The sequence below is a fragment of the Chroicocephalus ridibundus genome, chromosome 2, assembly GCF_963924245.1.
Source record: "Chroicocephalus ridibundus chromosome 2, bChrRid1.1, whole genome shotgun sequence".
Lineage (NCBI taxonomy): Eukaryota > Metazoa > Chordata > Aves > Charadriiformes > Laridae > Chroicocephalus > Chroicocephalus ridibundus.
In genome coordinates, this window is record NC_086285.1 from 27104802 (window position 1) to 27125401 (window position 20600).

The following is a 20600-nucleotide window of genomic DNA, read 5'->3' on the forward strand; positions in this document are numbered from 1 at the left end:
TGCAACCACAGGAGAAGAATGGCCTAGTTCCTTCATTTAACCCATAATTTCTCTTACAGACAGTGCCCCATTCTCAACACCTGTCATAACTCCATGACTCCAGAGATGCTCTGTGCAGGTCGGGCACGGCATCCCTCTCACACAGAGCTGCAACTCTGCTTTGCAGACAGAAGTACCTACCACAAAACTTGCTGTGTCTGCCATTGACAGCCTGGCCGCCTGCCGGGACACTTGACCTGAGAGCGGTTCCTTCCCCTACCTTTGCTCCAGTCCATTCATAGTTTAAACGCACAAGCCTAGAGTAATGTGCCTCCACAAACCACCTGCTGATGCCTTAGCTGCTGGGCAGAGGAGCACAGAGCCCACGGGTGCTGGTGGCACGGGAAAACAAGAAGCATCGTGAAGGCCAGGGGGAGCAGAAGGAGATGGCAGGGGAAGAAAGACCTCACTGCTGGGCCAAAACACCCGGCCCATCTCGCTGCCTTTGCCCCACAGCGGTGGCGGAGAAGGGGAGGAGGGGGGATGCCAGCACAGGAGGGTCGCCGCTGCTTCCCGCTCCAGCCGCCTGCTGCCCCCCGGGGTGCCGGGGCGATGCGGCGGCGGGGCCCAGCGCCTTGCCCGGGAGCCGCGCCGGGGCGGCCGGACCCTCCCTGTGCAGTCAGGGCCCGTGTTAACGCCCCGGCGCCCCGGCAGCGGGGCCGGGTCGGGATTTAATCCGGTTAGGGGGGGATTAGCGCGGCGGTTTAAAGGCCGGAGCGGCGCGGGGAAGGGGTGCCAGGCGCGCCGGAGAGGAAGCGGCCGCCGCCGCCGCCGAGCAGCGGGGCAGCCCGGACGGCACCGTGTGAGTGAGCCCCGGGGGCGGGCCGGGGGCGTCCACCGTCCCACCGCCCCGCCGCCCCGCGCCCGCCCGGGGGCTCCGGCCCCGGCGGCCTGGCTGCCCAGCGGTAACCTTTTGTCCTCCCTCCCTCCCTCTTTCCCTCCCGCCGCGCGTTGGCAGTGTAGACGATGCCAGCCATCAACATCGAGGACCTGAGCGAGAAGGACAAACTGAAAATGGAAGTGGAGCAGCTCCGGAAAGAAGTGAAGCTGGAGAGGCAGCCGGTGAGTGGCCGCGGAGAAGAGGCCCGGGGCTGCCCGACCGCCGGGACCCGAGCGGGGAGAAGCCCCGTTACTCCCGGGCCGGGGTGCGGGGGCTCATGCGGCGCCCGGGGGCACGTCGGGCGGGCGGCGGGACCGGGGGCGACAGCCCAGGGCGGAGCGGGAGCGCCCCGTCCCGCCGCGGCTGGCCCGGCGACGGCGGGGACAGCGGGGCTTCTCGAGCGGCTCTCCGGGAGACCCCCGGCCGTTTTGGGACGACCGGAGTTTGCACCGACGGCTCCAGCCACCCCCTTTTGGGGCAGGGACCGGGGACGACGCTGGCGACATACCAGCACTGGCAACGGGTAGGAGCGCGGCTCCTTCACGGGGGTGGCTGTGGAGCGAGGGGGGAAAGGGGGCCCACAGCCCCCGGAATGAGGCGCCCCGAGGGGCCGGTACGGGTCCCCCTTGGCTTCCCTTCCCTTGCGAGTCCCTGGAGCCCAGTGCCAGCACAAGGCAGCCCTGCCTGGCGAGGGAGGAGCGCGTCGAGCTCCGTTCCCCTCCTCTATAAAACGTGTTGGGATCCGCCAGTGCCAGGTGAGGGGGCGGGAAGCCCTGCTGCGGCACCGCTCCCCATCCCGTCCGGGGCCGCACCGCAGCCGGCCGGGCTGCGGGAGAAGCTGCGGGGCCACGGCCGCCCTCTTCCTCGGGCGGGCACCACGCAGTGCCCGGGCAGAGGGCAGGGGCCGAAAGACTGCTGGTGCAGAGCCATAAGCCGTCCGTGGTCCGTTAGAAACAGTGTACTTCTAGTCAATTATGCTGATTATTCCTTTCCGCGGGTGAAATTTTTTGTCATTTTGCACATTTTCTGTAGATGAAAGACATGCAGAACTGATCTTGCTCCATGATAAAACTAATATTCTTTTTATTTTTCTTCTTCATTCTGCATGCCAGCAGAAGCAAACTACATCTAAATAAATGCTTCTAGTTAGGACTAAAAATACATTTATATGTGGGAATCAGTTGCATTAGTGACGTGAATTTCATTTCAGGTCTAGGTGTTTAGCCCAGAAAATAAGAAAGCCACAGTTATTTTTTGGCTGTCAGTTAGGTATCAGTGATTGTAGATGTAATGGTAGAGTCTACAGCTCCAGCAGTATTGAAGATTACACATCCAGCTACTATAGATACCTGTATCATCCCTCAGGGAGTTCCCAAGCAACTGAAATATACTCTGCAGGGTGTACAGTTTTTGATTTTCATAATAATAAATTAATCATAATTTCATAATAATAAATTAATGAATTTAAAATTCTTGCCTAAATATTTGGAATAAACCAGAAGCCCGGTCACTTAAGGGAAATGGATATTTTCAAATTACCTGTAGTAAAACACAGACAACATCCTCAATTTCACTGGTGCATTATAACAGAAGTTTCACTGTGAGAATGAAATCTGTGTTGCAGTTGTCACAGTCCCCTGGTACCTGTATGAGTGTAACACGGACAGGGAAATGCAGAAGCCACAATTCTGTGGTCACCAAAAGTAAAAACGTTTAGCCAAAGTTTTCTTGACCCCTTCCTGTACCTTTACATCACAAAGATAAAATATCCTGTTGAATAATTTTTTTAATGAATAAAAAATGTCTGAATGTGTATTTAAGCAGACATTTTTTTCTTATATGTGAAAAAGATCCTGATTGTGCTGACTGAAGTAAAACAAACCCTGTTCCTGCATATACTTTGGAGCACACCTTTATGATGGCGTAAGGTGCCCCAATTTGAATGAACAGGTTTGCGAGGCACAAAAGAGCAAGGCACATGTAATGGGATTTGCAGGTCCAAATTCTCCTCTGCTGTAAGGCAGCTAGAGGTAGTTAGACCTTATTTTATGCACTGTTTAACTGGGAATTAACTCCAAGTTCTTTCTGATGGCTTAAAGTTTAGTTTTGCACAGGCCATGCTCTGTTGTTCTGCGATACAGCAGGTAAATTAATTGGTTCTCTGGTCATAATTTTACCTATGGAGTAAAATATAATTAAGAAAGAAGGCAAGGGGCCTCGGATTAGAGATACTAGTCATCTAGTGGCCTGGGCAACAGCTGGTTTCTGCTGATGACTCTGCACTGCTGTGCCTCGGCAGGGACTGCGGGTAGGAAGGGAGGAGGTAGGGACAGAGCTGGAGCACGTCCTCAGCCGTGTCAGGTACTCGAGCACCTAAGGACAGTTTCTGCTGACATAGGGAAGAGAAAAAAGAGATGCGCATGGACAAGGATCCTCTGGAGCTGGTGGGATTTGCTTGTGTGCTCTCAGGCTCCACAGACACTGTTACTACTTTTGGTGCATGTGGTCCTGTCTCAGTCAATGTAAACTAAACTCATTTCACCTTCACAGGTGGGTTCTATGCAGGCTTACCTACACCAGTGCTAGTTTGCTATGAATGTCATCCAAAGCGTCAGGCATATTATGTTCTCTCACAACACAATAGGCTGTTTTATTAACCATTGTTCAAAATAACCCCAGGTAACCTGTAAGTAAATTGTCTTTCCAAGTCAGGTCTTTACTCCCATTCAAGATGCATGGTTGTCATTATAGAACCACAAGGCGAGAATTTGTATTACCAACAAAAAATCATTACTGAATGTTTTGTTTGGGAAAAACAAGTAAAGACATAAACACTTTGAAATTGAATTGAAAGTTACCGATCCTGAACCCATTGACCGTAAGTCATGCTGATGCTGAGGGAGAGTGTGATCTGCAGCTTAATAAAACTATAGTGGCTAATTATAAAAATAAATGCACGTTTAACTATGTAGCAACTGTTGTTCCGAGTGGCATACACATTCCTGGTGATACAAGTTCTGTGAATATCGGGCTGTGGAAAAGTGGAAGGAAGCCCAGTCTGCACATGCTTAGTGCTGGCTCTGTGGTCAGATCTTTTATATTTGATGGGACGGTAAATAGGAAGGACGTGAGTTCGCTGTTTCGCTGTTCCGACGTGCACGGTGAGCCCCGGCCCTAACGCAGCCCCTTCTCCCTTCTTTCACTCCAGGTGTCCAAGTGCTCCGAGGAGATCAAGAACTACATCGAGGAGCGCTCAGGGGAGGACCCGCTGGTGAAGGGGGTTCCCGAGGACAAGAACCCCTTCAAGGAGAAGGGGGGCTGTGTCATCGCTTAGGAGAACCAACCCACCGGAGCAGATGCTCCCCTTTCACCTGTAGGGAGTCACCAGCGTGTCCCCACCGCCGCCGGTCCTTGTTGAACGAGAACAGGAGCGGATTTCTTTTTCTTTTCTTTTTTTTTTTTCTTACAAAAATAAAGAAACCAACCCGAAAGCAGCCGAGACCCTCGGCAGGGACGGCTGCCCACCCCCGGCTCCCCGCCGTGCCCGTCCCTCCTCCCGCGGCTGGGACGGCTCCTTTCGCTTCGCGGCGCCCCCTTATCGCCACCCCGTTCCCCGGTCGCTTCGTGGCTGTTCGTTGGCATTAAAGGAAACCTGCCCGTAACCCGAGAGCCTGCCCTGGCTTGCTGCGGGAGCTGGAGGAGGGACGGGACGGGACGGGGCGGTGCAGGGGCCGGCGGGACGACCCGGGCCAGCCGTTAAAGCTCGTCGGGGCCAGGCCGCGGCCTTCGCCGGAGCGGGGCGGAGCAGCGCGGCGGGGGGCAGGCGGCGGCCATGGCGCTGCGCGGCGGCGGGCGCTGGGCGCGTTTGGCCTCGGCGCTGCGCGGCGGGGCGGCCCCGCGGCGGGGCGGCAGCTCGGGGCGGCGGGACGGAGGGGGCGTCGGCGACACGCCGCAGCACCGCGAGTTGCGGGCGGCCCTCAGGAAGGTACCGGGGGTGTGCTGTGGGGGAGGGGACGACGGCAGTTCCCCACAGTGGGACACCCGGCCGCGCCGGCCCGAGCGGAGCAAGGTCACCGAGCCGCCCGCAGCGGCTTGGGCTGTGTTTAAATAAGTGAACGCCCCCCTGGCCGGTGTCAGGAAGGAAGCCGTGTGTCCCCCGCGTGTGACAGGCGGGACAGCAAAACGCAGGTTAAGGTCCATCTGTGGATGCAGAGCACAAGAAAAGGCGGAACTGAGCCCAAAACAGAGCCCGTTTGTCCCTAAAAGGAGGGTAGAGAGAGGTCACTGAAAGGCTGAATCATAAATCAAGAGGACAGGAGGCACTTCTGGTAAGGTAACACATAAATCGAATGCCAGACGACAATCTGCAGGTAATTGGTGGTGCCGTTGGTGAATGCTGTGTGTTCCCAGCAGCGTCACACCTGCGGAAGGCAGCGGTATAATCAAGCACACCTGTCAAGGTTAGCTAATTGGATGGTTTGAGGCAGGAGGCCCTGGTGAGGCTCACGCTGAGGGGGCTGCCGGGGGGAGAAGCCGGCCTTTAAACTATGAACTGATGAGGTGAGGTCAGTATGGCTGATGGACGAGGTGTGCACAGCCACACATGAAGAAGCAGAATAAAGGTTCAGAGGTAGGCATTATGGAGCGTAAGGACTTGTCCCTCGTTTAGCTGTAGCTAAGCTTAACAAGGCCTGGCTGGTGCTGCAGCAGAGTGCCACAGCTTTTTAAAAAGCAGTATGCACTGGATCGCCAAATATTAACTCATTCACGTGACTTTGGAGCTGTGCTGTCCTGTCTTTGATAGATGCTTTTCAAAATTACTTGAGGAAACTTACATATTAATGGATAAACTTAACCTTTTCCAAATTTCACCGCTTTCTCGGTCCACAGATAGTGGAACTGCTTCTGAGTCATGTGATTTTTTACATTTCTGCAGGGTTGGTTTTTTTTAGGAGTTAACTTTCACATCTCCGGTGTTAAAAAAAGATATCCCAAATGCTATTTAATTAATTGAGTTTTCTATCGCTAAAATGAGGCCTGTTATCCTTGAGCTTTAACTCAAGTTTTGGGTTCATCTTTAGTATTATAAAAAAAGAAATCTGAGCAATAAGGAAAAGCCGTGCATGGCCAGCCTGTTTCCTAAGAAAATTAGTTCATTAGTCTAAATTCCTGGACTTTTTGCAGTGCAGAAATAAGGTGACAGAAAGGATCAGTAGAAGAAGTTGGAAATGAATCCTCTTCTCTCACCTGGATTAACAGTACAGGATTTTGCAGCTAATACCACAGCGTCAAGTTTGTGCTGATCCCGTCTGGAGCGAGCCTTCGCTCTGCGAATCTGCAGAGTAATCTGCTTGCTGAACTTGTTCCCTGGCACTCAGTTACCTGCCCGGGCACTACAATTGCTTTACTGAAAAATTGGTGTCCTTCTGAAATACAAGCAAGGCCAGACCTGTGAAGGCAGTAATCTGGATCTGGAAGATTTTTAAGTCTTGCTTTGCCAGGGGTAGGTGTATCTCAGATGCTTGCAGCTGTGTATTTGCTGAGGGATCAGGGGCAAGTGGCTCTATTAGTGTCTGTCGGTGCAGTTTGCTGCTCTGCTGTGTGATATAAGGCGTTTTTTTTATACGTACTGCTCTCCCCGCCCTTTTTTTTTATTCCCCCCATGCCTGTTGGATTGCAGCTAACAGCATGCCCTACCTTGCTGGGTTTAGTGCAGGTAATTGCATCGTGGGCTAAGAGGGAATGTGATGCTACATTTATCATTTAAATCCCTGTGATGAATATATTGTGGAAGAAATTACAGTAAGCAACATAAACCCAATTTTATCATTGTCCTGTATTTTACAAAATGCTTATATAGTGTTTATTCTAGATTTTATCTGATTATATGGGGGAAAAAAAAACAAAATCACCAGTTTATGTCAAATCCAGTCTGATGTTCACCCCAAAGCTTCTAGCAATCAATGTTTGTTTTGGCATAAGTTAAACCTGTCCTCAATGACTTTAGGATAAACTAGAAAGTAAAGTCTTTGTGAGAGGATGGCCACTCAGGATCTGTGACGCATTTTAAGTGTGCCTGCTATGTAACTTGGGACACTCTTTCCTCTAGCTAAATCCATGTGCAGCTACCAGGGAGACTGGAAAAATGAGCAGTGCAATACCATGATGGGGAGCTGTTATTTTTTTTTTTTTTTTTTGGTCTCCATTCACTTTATTTTTTAATCTATGAAATTAATGCATTTTAAACGGTCTGTAACTTTCCAATTGTTCTGAGCAGGATGAGGAAGAGACTCTTATAATTCCAGGGGGCTGTTTTTAGCAAGAGGTATTGAAATAAGCTTCTGAGTGGTTTCCTTTACAACTTTGTAGGTCACCACCCTTCCTCTTGGAAATTGAAAACGTAACTTAACTTGTCGAACAATGCTTGCAGGGCAGTGGTGTCCCACAGCTTGCTGCAATAACTAAATTATAGTATAACTGGCTTGGAGGAAAAAGATTTAACCTGCTCTCTGTGTGTGTATGCACAGGAGTATGCATATACATATAGGATATATACATGCTGTCTGTTTTTCTTTTCCTCTGGCATTAGTACTAAGAAGCTTTGGGAAATAGGTTTGAAAAGGATTGGCATATATTTTGCTGGAGTTGCATGTGATATAAATGAGATTTCATTTTATATCCAGCGGTCTCTTAGTCTAGTTACGCTGTGTTACATCTCTGTAGGATAAGGGGGATTTCCCCTGTGACAGTGAGACTCCAACAAAGGACACCGCTGCCTTATTTGCCACTCTTGGCTTGTATGTCATGAGTTTCTGTTTATTAATATACATATTTTTACAAGAATTGGAGCCCCTTCATATTAGAGCGTGCAGGATCTGAATTTAATACTGACATTCGCTTTAACTTTCCGATAAAATTATTGTAAATTGTCTGTCAAAAGGATATGGCTCTTTTGACCTTCTGCAAAATACTGAAGGGTGACCACCTTGGATGGAGTTGGTTTATTTGTCTTTGTAGCAAATTATAAAAAAGAGTAACAGAACAGCAAAGTAGTAGGTGGCTGGTATTGCAAATAAATCACCTAAAAGTTAGTTTCTCACTGAATTGGGAGGGAGAAAAGACACAGCTGATGCTGCAAAATACATGAACTGCATCTATGATTTTAAAACCTTATTTATCATGCACCTGAGGCAAAAGTTTCAGGAAGAGACAGTTAAAAAATGTGACATTACTAAGGCTCACAGATTTGCACTGTCTAGGGGAAGCAAAAAGTATTCACAGATTTTGGGGTATTTGCAATAGCCTTTTTCATCTTGTGTCTGACAGAAACATCATATAAACGTTTAGGGGCTAGTTCTCTTGCTGGTATAGATAAGCACAGCAATGTGCTTTACTACTGCCAAAAATTTTTGGTGTTAATTTAGCAGAGAGGAAATTTTCAAATTGATTTTTGTTGTTATTGGAAGGGACAGCTGGGATATACCACTGCAATAAGAGGAACCATCCAGTACATTCACTAGTGCCCTACCAAGAATTGCTTTTAAATCAGTTTAGGAGAGGAGGAGAGAAAAAAGTGAGCTTCAGCATAGTCAAGCAAGCTCTGTAAAAAGCCTCTTCTGATAATCAAAAAAATGTCACTTAATGTACAAACGCTTCGTTGTATAGCAGAAATGCAAAAAAGGCAATTTTATAAGCAATGCTCTTTGTTGTTACTCAGTGTCAGAGTAGTGCATACATATGAGATTGCAGTTGCTGTGCCCAAAGATTGGATTTTTTTCCAACCCCATATTCATGTTAGAACAAATTTCCACTGCATCTACTTAGACTTTTCAATGAGCATCTTTCAGTAGGAGAACTGGGCCTAAGGGATATTTTTGTGGCTCAGGTCTAGCTATTCTATTGCTTTATCATTGTCACACCTGATGGGATTAGGCAATAGGCACTTCTGACAACTAAAATTGTGTCTTAATAAGCAGTTTATGACTGAGCAAACGTCTGGGGTTTATATAGGTTTTGCCGTGACTGTTCAGAAAATGTAACTTTGCTTAAATCTTCTTAGGTCACATACCCCCACTAATGAATGGGACATGTCCCAGCCAGGCATCAGGGTGCTCTGAAAGCTCGTCTGTATTTCATCTCACCTTGCTCTGGACTTTGACTTTCTGGGAGTTGGTTTTTTTTTTTTGCCTTTTTTTTTTTTCCTCTCTGGACTCAGAAGTAGTGTGAGTGCCTACATCCAGATCCAGTCCTTGAAGATGAAATTTGATAGATGAATGGTGATAGACTACATGAGGAGACTTTCAGGATACTTGGTGTGCTTCTTAAAATCGTTTGCTATCATGCAGCCAGGCTCGTGCATCTAGACAGTGATTGTTATATTTTCAATGTCCTTTAAGAACCAAAGATCCCTGGTCACTAGCCCTGGTAGCACCACCTGAGCTGTATTGTCCCTCAGATAAGTTTCAATGACTAGTTTTTAACTTCTCATTTGAAAATTAGAGCATTAGTTTCTCTGTAGGAATAAGTCAGGACAAGCTTAATAATTTTAAGTATTTCCAGAAATGCCATTATATCTGCAGTCTGCCATTTTTGATATGGCAGCCTTCAAAATATGCTGTGGAAACCTGAGATTAGGAAAACTGGTATGGGCGGCATACTGCGCTCCTGAAAGACCGAGCACTGTCTGAAATGGTGAGATGCAGAGATCCTAAGGGGAAGGGAGTAGTGGGGAAGCCAAGTTGTTGCACCTGAAGCTGCTCTTTGGTGGTGGATATTCTGCTCCCTGCCCACGCTGAATGCCAGGCCACCTGGGGAGAAAGGATAGAAAGGCTGAGTATGGAATATGTTCCGATGTGCTCTTGACCGTGCGTGCTGGTTTCTGGTCTCTGTCAATGCTGCAGAACCGGCAGGATTTTGTCTGTCACCAGAAGTCTTTTCTCCTCAGTCAGCATCATGCAAACCTGTTGCGGGTAGGAGGATGGGTTGGAGAAGTGCCGCAGTGTTTGAGAGCGGAGCTGCTCTTCAGGCAGATTTGGGAGGGTTTCTCGGGAATGGGTCCTCTCAGACCCGTTGTCGTAAGTCTTGCCGTTAGAAGCGTGCAGTGGGATAAGCACAATGGTCTGCCATTTCCAAAGTCAGAAAAGGAAACTAGAAACTCCTCTCTTATTCTTGAGAAGAAACCAAACTTTCCTGGGGAAGCTGATGAAATCCTGGAAAAAATCGCCTCGTTTGGAGAGAAATTTGGAATATTTTATTTCAGCTTAAAAAAGAAGGAACTAGAGCATGCCGAATAAAAATGTTTTGCATGATGCTGGAGTGCTGCAGTAAGTAGATCCTGTGTAAGCTTCTTGTGGTTCATATGAAAGTCCATATCTTTAGCTAATGATTCAGTATTGCAAACTAGCAGACCTTAAATGATTTCAGCGGTTTTAATCCATAATGATACCCCAAATTTACTAGGTACTTGGCTGATACCGTGATGAGAATAGTTTAAGTTCCAGCACATATGTAAACTGGCATAAGCTGCAGGGCTGTGGTGGTTCTCTACCTACACTTTGCCATGTGCAGAAGCCGTTCTTTGAATAGCTCTAGAGAATGTTTTTTCCTCTTTCAGTGATGCAAGACAAAGAAAAGGTGAGGGCAGCAACAGAGTTAGGATCAGTTCCTAGAACTGAGTATTTTCTGTTTTATCTAAAGGATGTAGTGGGCCTCTTGGATGCAGTCAGTATCTGATGTCTGTCTGTATCTGATATGATGTCTTACGTCCAGGACTACATTGGGTACAGGTGTGATGGCACAGATAGCCCTGTCTGAAGGAGGCCCACTGGTACAGTGGGAAGTCCTAGAAGTGACAGGAGACCCTGGTTGCCACTTGTGGTCCTGGTTGGTGAAAAAGTGTCGGTGAACACTGGAAGCTCTGCTAATGGATACAGACATCTTGAGGATGGAAATCCATCAATTCAGATGAATGGTGTAGCCCAGTCAGCACTCGATACAACATTGCTTAACAAAGTCAATCTCTTCAACTGTTACCCAGTTTTCAGGTTGTGCTTCTGCCTAGGTACTGCATGAAGTCCTGAGCCCTGGGACGGGGAGCAGTGTGTGGACGTGCCTTTGAAGTTGGATCCCATCATATAATTCCATGATGTCCTAGTACCTTGCAGCAGAGAGGTAGCCTGCGATGGCATGTGCCTCAGTGAGGTAACTGGTTTCGTTCCTGCTAGGATGTAACCCAGAGTCAAAAGCAGGATCCAAACCCCAACATGCCAGCCTCTGGTGGGCATTACACTATGCCTCAGCTCAGCATCTCCGTTGGAGAGTATGAGATGCAGGGGCAAAAAAAAATGCTTCACTTGCTCAGTTCTGAATCACTTCTGTAAGTGTGTACAAGTAGCCAGAGCTCCCAGGCGTCCTAAATCTTTGTCTGAGATCACCATCTAGATTGACATGACACATATTTTTGCTTTTGTAGGACTAACCTTGTTTGAATGCATCTGCCCTCAGATCATAGGAATAACCATGCCCTGGGCACTCGCTCTAATTCTTAGTTCCCTGTATGCCAGGCTAGAAAACAACCCCCATCTTTGCCTATAATATTGTGAAAGTCTGTGGTTTGTGCTCATTCTGGTTGCTTCTGGGATGAGTCCAGAAGGATAAGATGATTGGGACAGTCACATGTGGGAGTTTTTAGATATGTTGTAATTTGTGGGGAGGGAAGGTTAGTGATACGATTAAAATTGTGAAATCCTGTGTTCTGGGGGTTGGTGCTGTGAAGAGCCTCACAGAGCACCTGGAGAGGTTGCTTTGTTACCAAATACAAAGAATCACGCTTCTTATGAACAGAATTTGTGATTGCTGTGGATGAGGGTGAACACAGTCAATCGGCTGGTGGGAGGTGGAAAAAGGGATTTCTTTGACCTGTTTTTTTCCCCTCATGCACACATGGTGCTTTGCCCGTTGTGGTGTGGTTTGATAGCAGTAGATACTGCCTACAGAGAGGTAGCTTAAGTAAAATACAATCTGCATGTGCTCAAAGGAGAGGTGGTGAGAAATTCTGTGGAACTAAACACAGAACTGATTGCCTGATCTCAGGAGGCTTTGCAAATATGTTCCTATCCTTCTCTGCTGGAGAACAGGTTTCGGTATGGTAGCTGTAGTTCTTGGAGTCCAGAGTGGGAAGCAATTTTGGGATTCTCCCTTTTCTGCCATATTCTTGGACAGGGCGGTTGGAGGGGTTGTGGTTGGGAGCGTGTAGAGACTACCAAGATACTCAGGCCTGTACAGGAGGGATTTCCCTATGCACCTGTCCTGGGAAGAAGGACAGAGGGAGGGAGGAGAGGTTGGCTAGGATCATGTGGGTGCCTCTCTAGCTGGAGCTGGTCTTCCAGCTTCTCATTCCTCAGGAAAAGGTTAAGCTGGGCTCAGCTCCCAGGCCCTGGACTGGACCTTTTATTTTCTTAGTATGGTGATAATGTGTGCCCTCTGCTCCAGCAGTGGGGCTCCCAGGTGCACCAGCAGCTGCACAGGGTGGAGGGGCAGTCCATGCTTCTGCACTCCCTGGTGGACTTGTAGATTTTTAAGTTTTAGATAAGCATTGGCAAAAACTTTGTAGTTGATTCAAGGTTTGGGTTTTTTGGTTGGTTTTTTTTTGTTTTGTTTTGGTTTTTTTTGTCTTCTGAAATAAAAACTGTAGGCCGACATATGGGACAAAAAGATTTGTGGTATTCAAATTTCTGAACCAATAATCAGCTTTGCTTTATGTATTATGTATGTTGCAAGGGACTGTGTTGCAGTGAAAGGGAAGAAACACAATGATTTAAACAGAAGCATGTCCAGTTACTGCCAAATGAATAGCCCAAGCAAAATTGCAGAATACTCATAAAGTGTATGCTTTTTTTTTTTTTCTGAAAATCAGATTTTGTAAAAATAGATTAGGGCAGGTATGTTTTATTATATAATGAGATGCTGCCAACTCGTACGTTACAGCGTTTTTCCCTCCGTTAATTTTTTTTCCCTTTGAGAAAGGGAAAGTTTAATTTAGTAACAGTTTGTTCCTGTATTTGCCGATCACTGCAGTCTTCAGTTCCCAGAGCTGTAGCAGATTGCATGATTCCTTTGTTGCCTGTGGCATGGCTTAATTGAAATTACAAAAAGGAACTGTGGCGCTTTAATTAATTAAATTTAAATATATGTCTTCCCATTTCAGCCATGTATTTTCCAACACTCAGGAAATTTTTCTGGTTTTCTCTTATATGAGCCTACTGAATATTGGTTTTAAATCCACTGGAAGATTCTCTGGAAACTCGGCTCTGGCCACAGCTGTGTGCAGTGGCAGCGGAGAAACCCAGACGTGAGCCAGGCCTGTTCACCCTCACTTTGCAGCAATGAACAGAGAAGTAGAAGTATCCTGAAGATACCTGAGGCACTAGCAATGGCATGTTATCTGCCCCTTTAGACCAGCTTTATAGTGCTAAGCTGGAATGGCTATTTTTCCTTATTTCTTAAGCTTATGTACCACCCATTGGGAAAGGGAAAAGGGGAAGGCGAAACAAGCTGAAATCTGTGTATATTTGCGTCTCAATATACATATGTGCACAGAGTAGGTTCAGGAGGGGTTACATATAACATATGTCTCTATTTTGTCAAGCGCTTAGCACATTTACAAGTGAAATAAAAGATAAGCAATATAGTCCATGGAAAAAGAGGGTGATGAGCATAAGTGCCTGCTATGGAGCCCATGGTCAGCCAGGTACTTCAGTGTGATCCTAACCTTATCTCTGTGTAGTTCCACCAAGGCAAGGGGATGGCAATGCATTTAAATAGGGTAGGTGGAACCATTATTTTGCTTTTCAACAGCTGTTTAAGGTTTTTAGGTATGGAATGAGGAAAAAAAAAAGGAAGATAAAACGTAGTTGTATTTGATTTGGCTTTCTTTTTTCTTCTCAATTATATCTTCTGGCTGGCTTGAAGTGTTCTTTTACATCCCTCAGTTTTTCTCACTGGGCTGGTCGCATCTTGTCCCACAGGTGCCATACAGAGTGGTTGGGTTCTGCACATGAAGTGCAAGAGAAGTTGGGGAGACCAAAATGATCTGAGGGGCAAAGGCAGCAAATCATGGACTTTTGGATCTCCACAGGTTGGACCTTTTCAAGGGGTGGGCGCTGGCAGACGTCCTGCCTGGTGTGTGAGTGTCTGGCATGTTCTTCAAACTGCGTGAATGAAGGACAAAATTTTGAGAGCAACTTTCCTACCTTCCCTTTTTAAGTAATGCCGCAACCACTTATTTCTTGCTCAGAAGTGCTTGTTTAGTGTTCAAAAAGATGCTGATAAGAACAGCCCATCCCACTGCTTAATGCCATTTATATACCCAGGGCTTTTATGTGATTGCTTTTTAGTCCATGAATTTGTGCACCTCTCCTTCATGGGATATGCTTGGGGTGATACCAGTGAGCTTGTTTATAAGGGCTAAATCAGTCACATTTCAGATTAGACCTGTTAGTACTTAATTATAATGGGGAAAATATAATAAAAAGACTTGGAGAGAAAACCAAAAATACAACTTGAGGGGCATTTTGTCTTTCAAATGCAATAAAGGCATTTAAAAAAGACATGGATATGTGTGTTAATTCCTCATTCATTTTACGTTTTCACAGGGGGGAAACAAGATTGAAAATTCTAAGTAGAGTAACAAAATGTTTTGAAAAAAATGTTGCCAGTAGTTGTAGAAAAATACAGAAGATAAAGAAAATAGAAGAAAAAGAAGATAAAGAAGATAAAAGAGAAAAAGAAGATAAGAAAATAAAGAAATCAAAGCTGTTTTATTTCAAACCTTTATGTGAAAGTTTAAACCACGCTCTCTAGATTCATTGCTACTAACTGTAAAGTTTTAAGTTAGACATATACTTAAATACTGTGTTTTTTTCCTGCTGTTTCCTCCATATTCTATGTGCTGCACTCATGTTATTATTTAGTATCTTGATGATGGCTTGAAAATATTGATACTTTACAATGGACTGCCATCTAAATTATAATTTTAGAACTTGTTGGTTTGTGGTTTGTAAAATGAATCATACTGCTCTAAAAAGCATAAGTCAAAATTGCTTGATTTTTTTTCTTTATTTTAATTATCTGGATATTCTACTTAGGACTACTTTTTTCTTTTTTTTTCCTGCCCAATGGTCATGAAACAGATATCAATGCATAAATCAAACTTCTTCAGTTCAACCCTGTATCCGTGTGGAAAGCATTTTCTTGGCTTGTTCCCAGCAACAGTCTGATGACAGCTCAGAGTACAGAAGTTTCCGTATCATCATTGAGGCCCAGTCCCAAATCCTGGACTCAAATAGGGCAAATTCCTCTGTGACTGCTCATGTAGACAGTCATTTGCCCAGGTGTCACATCATGCGTTTGGCTGGGTAGTCAAGGGTGAATACAGAATAAGAGGCACAGATTGTATCCGAATGCCAAATCTTCCACATTGTGGGCAAAAGGGAAACTTGTCTTCCTCATGCAATGGGGAGACGTTTTTTGGTATTGTCTAGGACATTTGCTGCCTTGACAGGACCCCTTGCATAGCGGTGAGTCATTTTTTTTACACAGATCTCATAGGTTTGTCCTAACCAAGAAGAGCATGTATGTTTTTATATGAGAGGGAGTGAGGTCTGTCTCCCTTGTTTCAGTTAGTATTGGGGGGGGGGGAAACCAAACCAAAAAACACCACCCTAAAATGCCCTCAAACCAAAAACAACAAAAAACCCCACTACCAAAACAAAAAAAAAAAACAACAATCCCCAGAAAAAGTTCCTGCAAAACTTCCTGAAAACCTTTCCCCTGTGGTGGTGATGCATTCCGAAAAAGGAAATGATAGGTTGCAGCTTTGCTCTCTAGATCACTTCAGACCTTGAGTAAGCTGGTAACACTGGATTTTGGTTGCAAGAAGAAAGTTCACTAAACTTTGTATGAGCAGCCAAGTTTAGCACTGCAGGGAACACTTTCTGCCTGCTGCGTGGTGAAATCATCTTTGTGTGATGGAGTTATTTTTAACCTGTTGTTGTCTTCGAAGTCACATACTGCCTCTGATTCTGCTTGTAATGTCATTGGAGACCAAATGATTGCCTCGTCCATGAGGGTAGTGACCGCTGCGGGTCCAGGCTCATCACCAGCAGGCTGGCTGATCCAGGCGCTCGGGCAGTTTGTGGCTTCTGCCATGGTCAGGATCTCCTGGCATGTGTCACAGGGCCTGGAAGCACAGGAGCAGCTGCCATCCTGGCAGCGCTGAAGGGAGTTCACGAGGGCAGGAGGGACAGCAGGATCCTGCTTTGCCCCTCATGTGCTGGTAGACGTCCTTGTCAGCAAGGTGTCATGGTAGAAGCGTCAGTCTCTTCCCCAGCCTCTCTAGTAGGTATGAGGAGCTGACCTCCTTCTCTTACCCGCCTGGATTTGCCCTGGTTGTGTCCTGAATGTATTTCCACATCCTGGTCCTCTTCCCTACGCCCTTTCCCTACCTTTCTGAAGAGTATGTATCCTTCCTAAGAAAGGATTGGCCACTAAACTTTGTTTAGGGCCTTGGAGGTGTTGTGAGGGAGTCGAGGAGGGTCATGGCCTCCAAGCCCAGGAGCAGGAAGAAACAGGGAATATACAGTGGAAAACTCATTCTGGTGTGCTTGGGATGTGTGCCTTGGGGGGACCCAGACGGGGACCAATGTGTGGGAAATGAACAGCTGCTGTTTGGATGTATAAATTCCCCCACCAAGGAGCAGCTGAGAGCACCTGCACAGGCTGCGGTGTGGTGGCCGGCCAGGAGCTTGCTAGGACCTGACTGCCTCGCACCCATGGGGGTGGGTTTTGGAGGCCAGGTTTGGTAGCACCCACTGGTGGCCTGTGGGTTTGACCACCTCAACTCTGCCTTATATCTTGCTAAAGCACTGCCTCATCCTCAGCACTGGCGTCCGTACGGTGCCGAGGTGTCTCTCAGTGCAGTTGTTGCTGCTGGTGGTTGTGAACAAAACTACAAGGAGAAAATTATTTTCTTTAGTTGTTGTTGATGTCAAAGGCAAAGGGCACTCTGGTCTGTTACCTCCGTCCTTTCAGGTCAGTGTTAACGCTGATGTCTAGATGTAACCACTGAAGAGCTGTCATTAGTGGTTTGTTGCTTATTGATTTGCTTTTTTGTTACGTTAAAGATCCCATTAATTTTGTCATCTTTGGTTATTATATTAGTAGAGCTAAGTTCAATTACTGTAACTTGATTTAAAGGAAAAAAAATGCTCCTTATAGCATAATATGCTACATTTATGAGGCATCACTAAATCAATTTAATCTTATTAATACAAAATACCCTTTTCTCAGAAGTTTTCTCTTGCTTTTCAAGTCAGTCTAATCACAGCTTTGGTATAACTCCCAGGAAGCTTTAGTAAAAATTTCTGTCAATTTGTAAGAATTCAGTTTATTGTTTTCTTTTCAAGATTCATCATCTTGCTAATTGTGTGCATGCTGAAATATACTACCACTGTACAGTATTGTAAGGGATAGATATAAGAGGTATTGTGTGTAGAAGTGGCATGGCCTTTAATTTCTGATTTGAAATTCTGAATTGAAAGTGACTTGCTGGTGAATAATGGAAAGAAATCTTTAATTGCTGTAAAGGAGATCTGTACATACTCTCAGTACCCAAATTAATTCAATTACCTATTTCAACTGTTGTAGAAAAAGTGTATTTATTTTAGATTAGAGTGGGAATTAAATGGCATTTGCTAATATTTCTGGGTACAATATCAGCACAAAATACTGAGCATCATGTGAAGGAAAATCCCCAAATGTGTATTTTTGTTTCTTTTCTCACTTAAACAGTGTACTAACTTCCAGTGGAAAATAAGCAAAACATGAAACTATCTGGCAGTGTTTTGGGGAGATTATTTTCATTTTTTTTTGTTTTAGAGAGAAATTAGAATAATCTGTAACACACAAACAAATCTGAATTTCTGTCTCTGTCCCCTCCCCAACCCTGCCACTGCATTTCCCCATTCCTGGGCAGGAAGCTACAGGTGCTGTTTTCACAAAACTTTGTAAAGACAATTTTAAATGAAAACACCTTTATTTTTCTTACCATCACTCAACATGAAGTGAGTTTGTTGGCTCGATCGGTTTCCGACTGGGCAAATACACAATGTTTTTTGAAATAATTCACAGCTGATAACAGCCCCTGAAGCCATTCTTTCGGAGGCTCCCTGGAGAGTAGCCCGAGCTCTCACTGGGATGCAGGCTGAGCTCCAGAGCTGAGTCTTCCAGGCATGCATCTTTGTGGTTCAGAGGAAGTATCTTGAGAAAAACACCGGTCCCATACATGAGAATTAACTGTGCCCTCACCATCAGGAAAATAACAGAGTTTCTCTTGTGGTTTACTGGTACTTGATCAGCATGTGGGAAAGATACACGGCTCCTAAATCGTCTTTACATCCCAAATGACACTGAGATTTGGCCAGCTAGACCAGGCAAAAAGATTTCCTTTGTGTCTGTGAGGCAGCACCTGTAGTATGCTGTGTTAAAATATTTCTACTGGGAGGAGTTTTAGGTCTTGTTACGGTCAGTGTCTTAGTGATGCAAGTCTAAGTGCTGTCACCCATGATTTACACGTTTCTTATGATAAAGCGTATAAAAATAAGCAATCCAGCTGCTCACCTACTTCCAAAAGCTTGCTTCTGTATATTTGTCAAACACTGCATGTTTACCTTATGATTTAGGTTAAAGTGCCTGCATAATTTGTGCAGCTCTTAGTGTTTACTTCTTAAAGCTGTGTGCATTCAAAAAAAATTAAATTAATGCAAAGTTAATTAGTCAAGACTTAAATTAGTTCAAGTGTGAAATACTTCTCTGGAGGCACAGATGTGAGGAATTGGCTAAAGCCAAGGGAAGGGGCAAATGAAATAGTTAGGTATGCAGCGTTATTTGACCTGCATCTACGTAAACCCATCTTTAGCAATGTTTTAAGCACACATTCTGTAATTGTGTGTATTCCTTCAGTCATTGCTGCCTTGGCCCTTTGAAAATCTCTCTGTTTGTTTGCTTTTATATGAAGGGATGATAGTACCCAATAACCAATACTAAGGATCAGCCAGTTGCCCAGCACTGCAGTTCTCTAGCAACGTGGGCTATGTTTGTGTGTGATAATGTAAGTGGAAGGTGTTTCCCAAATCCCCTCTCCCATCCAAGCCGTCTGCCCTCCGATAGCCCCACAGCCTGCTCCTCCCCTCTGTGCAAATTATTCAAGGATGTGTGTTTTCTGAAGATTTATTTTGAGGAATGATACTTTTAAAGGAATGAGACTGCATGCCTGAAAGTAGGTTAGTTTGTTTAGAGTCTTGTTTATGATTGAAAATGGCATGTGTGATTTTTGCAAACAATTTGTGTCTAAAGTTTAAAAAGCTTTTGACAGAACCTATTTCAGTTCTTTGCAAAAACACAGTTTAAAGTGAATGGTCCAGTGGCTAAGAAACAACTGTGGGTATCAGTATCTGGACAGTGATATTCTCTTTTTTTCCCTTCAGTTTAGAGGCATGCACTGTTTGTGGTCTGTGCAGCGAGGCTGTCTTCGTTTTTTGTTGTTGTGTCATGCAGGGAAGATCTTGTTTTACTCCACATGGCAAATTTCACCTAGTAATAATTAAACTTTGGCTCTGTTAAACAATCTGAGTTTTACTCAAAGTCACAGGAGCAAGCAGGTCACAATCTGTAGAAATGATGTAAAACCACTTCCGTAATGCCTTAGTCATTCTTCTGACTCCATTTAATTTCAAAGGTAGCTTTTGTGTGTAGGTTGTGAAGCATTTGGCCCAGTACCAGCCATAAGAAGCACAAAACTCTGTTAGTACTTTCACTTCATACTTTTGCCAAGATCTGTCCGGGATAACTTTCTGTACATGCTTCATAACCTCTTTCAGGCATTTCCCTGCATATCATCTGATGAACATTATCAGATGTTGTTACAAACAACAATAACTCAATGTTGAGGGTCAGTGTCCTAGAATCTGAGCATCTAGGATATGACGGTATAGAAAGTTAAATGTGGGCTCTTCTAGATAGTGTCCTGGTGAGTATTCTATTAGTATTAATCATGAGACTGAGACCTGCGTTATTCAGTATAAGAAAGGGAGAGAGATGATAATTTCTGAATGAGTTGAATATTCAGTATATACGTTTCTTGGAATTTGGTGAGAGAAGTGAAAAAGTGATTTTTCTGTTACCAACAGTGAAGTATCCTTATTTCTGTGGCTGACTGGGAAGCAGAAAGCAGCCATATATGGGCTGAAATTCTCTGAAGAATGTGCAATAAATAGATAGCTCAGAAGAAGGCTCCGCAGGGTCTCCTGAGCCCAGCAGTTTGGGAGGGAGAGGAGTCTATTTCCAGCTTAAGAAACAGTGAGCACCACAGGACTTGTTTATTTACTGTGGAGAAAAGACTAAGAGGAGCGAGTTCTTAATAAATTCTGTCTTTGTAAAACAGTGTAGCAGCAAAATTTTGGTCGTGGATTAGAGGCATTTACTTTCCATTGGGAATTGGTGTTTTTTTTGCTAAGGTTGGTTTGGAGGAAGAAGGGTGGCTTTTTTGTTTTGCATTTGGACCATCTCGTACGTGCTGACCCAGGTGCATGGTGCGCTTGGCGACACGGCAGAAGCAGCCTGCTCC

General features: G+C 45.3%; 2 protein-coding genes across 4 annotated transcripts in view; both read left to right on the forward strand.

Annotated features, from left to right (window-relative positions):
- The first annotated feature begins 656 nt into the window (after window positions 1–656).
- Window positions 657–4581, forward strand: LOC134510593 (guanine nucleotide-binding protein G(I)/G(S)/G(O) subunit gamma-11). 2 transcript variants are annotated; one of them, XM_063323889.1, is made up of 3 exons: window positions 657–839; window positions 998–1101; window positions 4128–4581. In XM_063323889.1, the coding sequence occupies exons 2-3, from the start codon at window positions 1006–1008 to the stop codon at window positions 4251–4253; spliced, it is 222 nt and encodes a 73-aa protein (XP_063179959.1). In that variant the 5' UTR covers window positions 657–839; window positions 998–1005; the 3' UTR covers window positions 4254–4581. The 2 variants fall into 2 exon arrangements, with proteins under 2 accessions (XP_063179959.1, XP_063179958.1); XM_063323888.1 differs by lacking the exon at window positions 657–839 and having other exon boundaries at window positions 858–1101.
- Window positions 4582–4704: 123 nt separating this feature from the next.
- Window positions 4705–20600, forward strand: part of LOC134511223 (probable acyl-CoA dehydrogenase 6) — a 92311-nt gene continuing 76415 nt past the window's right edge. Inside the window, exon 1 of one of the 2 annotated variants that reach the window (XM_063324851.1) lies at window positions 4705–4904. In XM_063324851.1, coding sequence (XP_063180921.1) covers window positions 4752–4904 — 153 coding nt within the window. In that variant the 5' untranslated portion in view covers window positions 4705–4751. Of the gene's footprint in view, window positions 4905–13946; window positions 14055–20600 lie in introns of those variants that run through there. The other variant, XM_063324852.1, reaches the window with a different exon arrangement.

Coding starts and splice junctions, on each gene's coding strand:
- LOC134510593 (XM_063323889.1), top strand. CDS start 1,006: ATGCCAGCCATCAACATCGAGGACCTGAGCGAGAAGGACAAACTGAAA. Junction 1,102..4,127: donor TGAAGCTGGAGAGGCAGCCG/GTGAGTGGCCGC, acceptor CTTTCACTCCAG/GTGTCCAAGTGCTCCGAGGA.